This window comes from Amblyraja radiata, chromosome 10 (assembly GCF_010909765.2).
Source record: "Amblyraja radiata isolate CabotCenter1 chromosome 10, sAmbRad1.1.pri, whole genome shotgun sequence".
Classification (NCBI taxonomy): domain Eukaryota; kingdom Metazoa; phylum Chordata; class Chondrichthyes; order Rajiformes; family Rajidae; genus Amblyraja; species Amblyraja radiata.
In genome coordinates, this window is record NC_045965.1 from 2768478 (window position 1) to 2777561 (window position 9084).

Consider the following 9084-nt stretch of genomic DNA (forward strand, 5'->3'; position numbering starts at 1 on the left):
ATAATAAAGAACCATTGGCCATAGACCATGGTTACGTGTAACGTGTGGGACTGAACATCAATGACAGCTCCTCAGAAAATGGAAGCCTCTGACTTCCCCAACCACAGTCCAGGAGGGGCTGCGGAAACAGGCCTTGCCACAAGTTACGATGCACTTTCCCATTACATGGATGTTCAAATGAGTTTTACCCAAGAGTGGACCTCAGTGCCTGTCCATCTGCTCTTGATCATGTGATCGGAATCAGATCTGGTGAAGGCCACCCAGCCCCTCGAGCCTGCTCCATCAGTCAGCAAGATGGTGGTCAGTGCGACTGAGGCCTCAACTCTGGGCAATACTCTCCATCACTGACTGTCTCCTCCCTTTTTAAGATTCTTTCTACACCTGCTGTAAAAATATTACCCTTGAATCCCCTCTCTCTCCATCCCTCTCCACCCAAGTTGTTGTACTAGTTTTAAAGTCGTCTTGTTGAGTCTCATTAGCTGTAACTAATTTTCACCTAGCCCTCAGCTAACAACTTTCCTTTATCATTCGTTACTTTTTTTGCACAACTTTCAGTCATTTGTTCCACATCACTGTCTATATCTCTCGTTTCTCTTTCCCCTGACTCTCACTGAAGAAGGGTTTTGACCCAAAACTTCACCTAGTCCTTCTCTCCAGAGTTGCTGCCTGTCCAGTTGAGTTACTCCAGCTTTTTGTGTCTATCTTTGGTACAAATATTCAGTTTCCTTCGAGGAAAGCAATTCCAAACACTTGTAATCTTTAGAACAAGAGAGGAATAAAGGCTGGCCCTGATTTAATGGGCGACCCCTCACCTTTCAACAGAAACCCCTGTTTCAACATCTTCCCACCAGAGGACACCACCTCCCCACCCTGCCATGACCCCACCAACATCTTGCCAACTGCATCATGGAGAATAGTTAACGTGCACAAGAAATAATGAATCTGGCAAAGGAATTAATTATCAAAAATGTAAACTGCTTTCTACACCTTTCACTTAACATTTTCCCAGATCTGAAATAAATAAATGATGTGTTAGTCATATATATTGCATTAGATTTAAATGAACATAGACCAAGAGCTGACCCGTTGGGTCTGCTCCCCAACTCAAGAATCCACCACTCACCCGTTCCCCCAACGCAAGCCATTCCCCCAATGAAATTGCACCACTCACGCATAGCCCCTAACTTATTTCTCCTCATCCCGCAGCACTCCCTCATCCTCCTCTTCACCCTCCCTCTTCAATCCCTAGAGAGGGGGGGGGTAGAGAGGGAGAGGGAGGGGGGGTCTTCCCTGGTCCTGAGAACCTCAAGAAGCCTAATTGTGAAGATCCCTCAAGCCAAGTGATATCGTGCTGCTGGTGCATAAAAGGGCTTGGACAATCTGTCCTAATATTTCATTGGAAATGTGGCACCAGTACGATAATCTTTATAGGCTTGTCATTGCCTTTGTGTATAGGGCAAGATGAGAGATGTAGACAACTATTTTATGCATTGTGCCACCTCCCACCTCCCATCCCATCCCGTTTGCTGCTTTGTACATGGATCTCCTCATGCACAAGGAGATGCTTGGCCACAAATCCATCCCATCCACCCCCATCAACACACTTCGCTTCAACCCAGCACCTGCAGTTCCTTCCAGCACACTAAACACGCTGTCAGAAAAATCAGCGCGATGCTTGGAAATGGAAAGGAAATCAGTGACAAACTACAACATGGTGACGTGACCAGGACTGATGAAGAACGAATTCAAAACCAATTAAAACTACACGTCTGAAGAAGGGCCCCAATCCAAAACATCACCTCTCCATGTTCTCCAGAGATGCTGCCTGACCCGCTGAGTTACTCCAGCACTCTGTGAAACATCACCTATCCATGTTCTCCAGATATGCTGCCTGACCCGCTGAGTTACTCCAGCACTCTGTGAAACGTCACCTATCCATGTTCTCCAGAGATGCTGCCTGACCCACTGAGTTACTCCAGCACTCTGGGTATCTTTTTGTAAACCAGCATCTGCAGTTCCTTGTGTCAAAATATCCACTTGGGAAATAGCAACAATTAATTATCACCAGCAGGAGAGAAAATGCTTAGTTCTTCATCAATGGCCCCTTTGATCATCCAATCAGTGAAACTTGTACGCAGAGTTGCCAGAGTTGGCTGTGTCCTAAATGTTAAAGAGATCATCGAATGGTACCGAAGACACCATACTGTGAACAAACACTTTTATTAGCAGATGGTTCGTTGTAAGGAATGCTTCAATGTGACCAATTGTGAACATTATCTCTCCAGTTTTCTTTGTAACAGCCAATGGCAGAGAGAATTTCTTTTGGAAGTTAAATGTGTACTCTCCAGTTCCCTGCTCCCTCTGTTGGCAATTCTGCTGTGTGCTTTGCACACAAAAATCATTCTCTCAAGAAGATACACACAAAATGCTGGGGTAACTCAGGCAGCATCTCCAGAGGGAAGGAATGGGTGACGTTTAGGGTCGAGACCCTTCTACAGAATAGAGTCAATGCTCGAGTCCCTCAAGAATATGTAATCCACATTGCAAGTGAGATGGTAAAATCTACTGTGTTTATGAAGGAACTGCAGATGCTGGAAAATCGAAGGTAGACAAAAGTGCTGGAGAAACTCAGCGGGTGCAGCAGCATCTACGGAGCGAAGGAAATAGGCAACGTTTCGGGCCAAAACCCTTCTTTAGACTGATGGAGGGTGGAAGGGGGGGGGGGATAAGCCAGGAAAAAGGAGGAGGAGGAGCCCTAGGGCTGATGGAGAGCTAGGAAGGGGAGGAGACAGCAAGGGCTAACGGAATTGGGAGAATTCAATGTTTATGCCACTAGGATGCAGACTGCCCAAGCGGAATATGAGGTGCTGCTCCTCCAATTTCCGGTGGTGCTCACTCTGGCCATGGAGGGGACCCAGGACAGAGAGGTCGGATATGGAATGGGAGGGGGAGTTGAAGTGCTGAGTCACCGGGAGATCAGGTTGGTTAACGCGAACCGAGCGGAGGTGTTCGGCGAAATGATCGCCAAGCCTACGCTTGGTCTCACCGATGTAGATCAGCTGACGTCTAGAGCAGCGGATGCAATAGATGAGGTTGGAGGAGATGCAGGTGAACCTCTGTCGCACCTGGAACGACTGCTTGGGTCCTTGAATGGTCGAGGGGGGAGGTAAAGGGACAGGTGTTGCATCTCTTGCGGTTGCAAGGGAAAGTGCCCGGGGAGGGGGTGGTACGGGAGGGAAGTGAAGAATTGACCAGGGAGTTACGGAGGGAGCGGTCTTTGCGGAAAGCAGATGGGGGGGAGATGGGAAGATGAGGCGAGTGGTGGGGTCACGTTGGAGGTGGCGAAACTGACGGAGGACTATTTGTTGTATGTGACGGCTAGTGGGGTGAAAGGTGAGGACTAGGGGGACTCTGCCCTTGTTGTGAGTGGGGGGATGGGAAGAGAGAGCAGTGTTACGAGGTATGGAAGAGACTCTGGTGCGAGCCTCATCTATAGTGGGGGAGGGGAACCCCCGTTCTCTGAAGAGTGAGGACATTTCCGATGCCCTGGTGTGGAACACCTCATCCTGGTAGAAGATGCGGCGTAGACGGAGGAATTGGGAGTAGGGGATGGAGTCCTTACAGGAAGTAGGGTGGGAAGAAGGGTAGTGTAGATAGCCGTGGGAGTCAGTGGGTTTGTTTTGTGTTAGACGTAGTCTTATAATGGAGTGGATCTGTTTTGCTCTGAAGTCACTAATTTCCTGATACTTTCTCCGTAGCTTTTTGCGATGGAACTAGTTTAATGTTGCCGCACCTTTAGACCAAGGAGATCAGAGCTGCTGATTCAATGCCATGTCATGCATGGTATTTGGTCCTCTTTAGTAAAAGGGGTTTGCTATTCGTCCTGAGACTTGCTATCTATCACTCACCAAAGACACGCCTCATTTTATAAGGAGGGGACAATTTCATAAGGTCATAGGTCATAAGGTCTGAAGTGATTGGAGCAGAATTAGGCCATTCGGCCCATCAAGTCTACTCCGCAATTCAATCATGACTGATCGTTCTCGCCCTCCTAACCCTGAATTCTCCCCATAACCCTTGACACTTGTACTAATCAAGAATGTATCTACCTCTGCCTTAAAAATATCCATTGATGGCCTCCACATCCTCCCATGGCAAAAACATTCCACAGATTCACCACCCTCTGACTGAAGAAATTCCTCCTCATGTCTTTCCGAAAGGAACATCCTTTAATTCAGAGACTCTGACCTCTGGTCCTAGACTCTCCCACTAGTGGAAACATCCTCTCCACATCCACTCGATCCAAGCCTTTCACTATTCGGTAAGTACGTAAGTATGTATGTAACTATGTAAGTATTTCCTATGTACTGGCCTCAAGGAGAACACACCTTGTTTCCACTATCAAGATTCCCTTTCCATTCTGAAAACATTTGAGGGAATCATTTTCTAGAGTTGACTTTCAGCTTCCTCTGATCCACTGGCCCAAACCACACACTGAGAGCGCCCATCAGTTACAACTGACATGCGGTGTAAACAGAATCTCCATCTCAGACCAACTTGGTTCTAATTATGAAAATTAGCTGGATATTTAATCTCAGTGAAGAAGCAATTTTCAAAATTCAACTCCCTCCTGTATACCAAAGCAGTGAAAAGCCATGGTTTTGTTTGGAAATAAATTGGCGACTGTGATTTTTGGGAGCTGGAGTGAAGCCAGTGGGCAAGTGGATGATATTCCGCTGTCCGTCTCACCAATAATATTTCTATCAGTTCAGTTTATTGTCACGGTCAGGCACCATCGTTGGTGAATGATGTACTGTGTCTCCTACAGCTCTGATAATGCAGAGACAAGGCCGACCTCCATGGTCAGGAGGTCTCCCGCTTGTTTGGGGGAAGAACATATCCGCTGCCCGTTTCAGCTCCAACCTCCCTCAGACCTGGAACCACATCCGAGAGCCCCCAGGCCATGCTGCACATCAGCGGAGTCCGGGGAAGTCGTGAGCTGTGCGATGCATGCCTTACACGCACCACAACCAGCTAGGAATCCCGTGCACCCATGGTGCTGCTGACTAAGTACTGTAGCAGATGCTCAGCGTGTCAGCACAGGACCATTGCTGAGCCCATTTCCTTCAGTTTCTGGGCTGGAATATACAAAGGCATCTGGCGCAAAACCACATGCGCTGCCATTTTGAACTTGACACACTAATCGAATGAAATAAAGGAAACTATAAATTTATTTGCGGTAGTAACCGAATCCTCTCGTAAAAACCTGCCTGGTGCTCAACGTAGTTTCTGATTCATGACTAGCATCTTTCTTCAATTTCTTCTGAAATCCAAATCACCCCCATCCCTGTGAAATTCATTCAGAGCCTCCAGAACCTATCATTTCGGAGGAATTGAATGCTGTTTCTAGGAACTTCTGCAGTTGTACAGGGCCCTAGTGAGACCACACCTGGAGTATTGTGTGCAGTTTTGGTCCCCTAATTTGAGAAAGGACATTCTTGCTATTGAGGGAGTGCAGCGTAGGTTTACAATGTTAATTCCCGGGATGGCGGGACTGTCATATGCTGAGAGAATGCAGCAGCTGGGTTTGTACACTCTGGAGTTTAGAAGGATGAGAGGGAATCTTATTGAAACATATAAGATTGTTAAGGGTTTGGACACGCTAGAGGCGGGAAACATGTTCCCGATGTTGGGGGAGTCCAGAACCAGGGGCCACAGTTTAGGAGTAAGGAATAAGAACGGAGATGAGGAAACACTTTTTCTCACAGAGAGTGGTGAATCTGTGGAATTCTCTGCCTCGGGGGCAGTGGAGGCAGGTTCTCTGAATGCTGTCAAGAGAGAGCTAGATAGGGCTCTTAAAAATAGCGGAGTCAGGGGATATGGGGAGAAGGCAGGAACGGGGTACTGATTGGGGATGTACACAAAAATGCTGGAGAAACTCAGCGGGTGCAGCAGCATCTATGGAGCGAAGGAGATAGGTAATGTTTCGGCCCGAAACATTGCCAACTTCTTCGCTCCATAGATGCTGCTGCACCCGCTGAGTTTCTCCAGCATTTTTGTGGTAACATTTGATTTTCCAGCATCTGCAGTTCCTTCTTAAATACTGATTGGGGATGACCAGCCATAAATGGTGGTGCTGGCTCGAAGGGCCGAATGGCCTACTCTTGCACCTATTGTCTATTGTCTATTGACCTGACCACTGGTAGAATAAGGTGTTAAGATTTTTTTCAACACCTATCTTCAAGTCTCAAAGTTCAGAGTTTCAGTTTTACAATTGCCTCACATAATCAGCTATTTGAAGTAATAAGAAGAGGTGGCACAGATTAATAAAGGAGCCCCTGGACATTGCATATAGTTACTGGGATATTTAAAAGATATTTGGACAGATACATGGATAGGAAGGACTTAGAGGGCTGTTGGCCAAATGCAGGCAAATACAACTAGGCCAACTCGGACAAGATCATAAAGGGCCTGTCCCACCAGCATGCGATAGCATGCGTCTAGCGCGACCAAGCTGGTCCCACTTCGATCGGCGGAGGCGTATGGAGTTGTGCGGGGCTGGTCCCGACATCGCGCGGGGCTCCGAAAATCCCGTGCGCCAACAGCCTGTCAGCCCGCTGCCACATTGAGACCGTACGCAGCGTCTCGACGGGCGTACGCAGCATCTGGACGCCGTATGCAGCGTCTTGACGGCGTACGCCTAGCGCATGGTGTTGCGCGATGACGTCACCGCCCGGCGTGCTGTTGCGTGATGACGTCACTGCCCGACGCCGTGCGACGTCCAAATTCAGTCAGCCCGCCTCCTGCCCAGCTGATTGGTGAGTATGATGTCGGGGCCAGCCCCGCACAACTCCAGACATCTCTGCGGTTGGAAGTGGGACCGGCCTCGCAAGGCCGCACGCCTCAAGCCACCACGTTTGGTCGCGCTAGACGCATGCAATCACATGCTGGTGGGACAGGTCCTTAAGATCATAAGACATAGGAGCAGAATTAAGTCATTCAGCCCCTTGAGTCTACTCCGCCAGTCAGGACGGACGATGACAGCGAGGTAAACATTTGTAACAAGATGGACACGATAAGAAGAAGAAGGTCATGGCTGATCTATTTTTCCCTCAATCTCAAACCAAATCTCCTGCCTTCTCCCAGTAACCTTTGGTATCCTTACTAATCAAGAACCTGACAATCAAGGTGGCTGAAGGTTTAGTTCAGTTTAGTTTAGTTTATTGTCACGTGTGCCGAGGCACAGAGAAAGCTTTTGTTGGGTGCTAACCAGTCAGCGGAAAGACTATACATGATTACAATCAATCCGTTTACAATGCATAGATACATGATAAGATAATAGCGTTTAGTGCAAGATAGCCAGCAAAATCTGATCAACGATAGTTCGAGGGTCTCCAATGAGGTAAATAGTAGTTCAGCACTGCTCTCTGGTTGTGGTAGGATGGTTCGTTTGCCTGATAACAGCTGGGAATAAACTGTCCCTGAATCTGGAGGTGTGCGTTTTCACACTTCTGAACCTTTTGCCCGATGGGAGAGGGGAGAAGAGAGAGTGGCCAGGGTGCGACTCGTCATTGATTAAGCTGCTGGCCTTGCCGAGGCAGCGTGAGGTATAAATTGAATCAATGGAAGGGAGGTTAGTTTGGGTGATGGTCTGGGCAGTGTCTATTGCCAGAATGATTATCGGAAACTAGCATAAGGCATGTATTCCCACAAAGTTAAGGGAAACTGCAATACAGTGTTGTTGTCCGAGTTCAGAGAATTCTGTGCAACCTTGGTATCCTTGGAAAGTTGCCCTGTTCCTCTGAGTCACAGATACAATAGACAATAGACAATAGGTGCAGGAGTAGGCCATTCGGCCCTTCGAGCCTGCACCGCCATTCAATACGATCATGGCTGATCATCCAACTCAGTATCTTGTACCTGCCTTCTCTCCATACCCCCTGATCCCTTTAGCCACAAGGGCCACATCTAACTCCCTCTTAAATATAACCAATGAACTGGCCCCAACTACCCTCTGTGGCAGAGAATTCCAGAGATTCACCACTCTCTGTGTAAAAAATGATTTTCTCATCTCGGTCCTAAAAGACTTCCCTCTTATCCTTAAACTGTGACCCCTTGTTCTGGACTTCCCCAACATCGGGAACAATCTTCCTGCATCTAGCCTGTTCAACCCCTTAAGAATGTTGTAAGTTTCTATAAGATCCCCCCTCAATCTTCTACTTTTCATTCATTTTAATTCATTTTCAACACGCTATGATTCATAGCTCATTTGAGACCCAATCAGAATTTTCCGTTTGTAAAGAACTCTCTCTGATGTAAATGTATTCTAAAGAAGCTTAGACACAGCGTTAATAAACACATGGACACAGAGGTGACCAGTGTGTTCTATTCTTACGATAAATCCTGATGGAGCAGCTTACAACCCTGCCGTATGAATATTGACTTCTCTAACTTCAAGTCACCCTTGCTTTCCCTCGCTCCATCCCTTCCCATCCTAGTTCTCAGACCAGTCTGACTGTCCCCCGATTTAATTTTTATCTTTGCATGCTTCGTTGTCACCTTCCCCTAGCTAACAATGATCTATTCTATATTTTCCTTGAACTTTGTCCCCTTTGATGTCTTGTTTTCACGGTGACGTGGTGCCAACGGATGAGAAGCCGAAGCAAAGAAGTCGAAGCCAAAGCACCGAATAAAAACGAGGCTGAAACGCCAAATAACCGAAAGGGTACGAAGCCAAAATGTTAACAAACTGAAAGGATGGGACGCCTAAATGCAAACTATCCAAAAGGGCGGGACGCCTAAAAGCCAACTAACCGAAAAGCTGCGTTGCCTAATAGCAAACTCACCAATTGGCCGCTCTGTCGAAACACCATCTACCCGAAAGGCGGTGTCGCCTACACGCCAACAAAACGACTGCCGCTGAACAGAAAAGTCCAATAACGGACATGACGTTGCCGGGGGGCAGGACCTGTCAGCGATAGGTCTAGACCCCCGTGTCCATCACATAACTGTGAAGGCATGAACATTGTCCCAAACCTCTGCTCCACCCAACCCACAGCCCGCGGCGGGTGGCTGTGGGAGAGT

General features: G+C 47.7%; 1 protein-coding gene across 1 annotated transcript in view; it reads right to left on the bottom strand.

The window, feature by feature from the left end:
- Positions 1–8873, bottom strand: part of LOC116978096 (nuclear receptor subfamily 5 group A member 2-like) — an 85577-nt gene extending 76704 nt beyond the window's left edge. Inside the window, exon 1 of the mRNA XM_033029121.1 lies at positions 8847–8873. Within this exon, the coding sequence (XP_032885012.1) occupies positions 8847–8873 (27 nt within the window). The remainder of the gene's footprint in view (positions 1–8846) is intronic.
- Between the last annotated feature and the right edge of the window lie 211 nt (positions 8874–9084).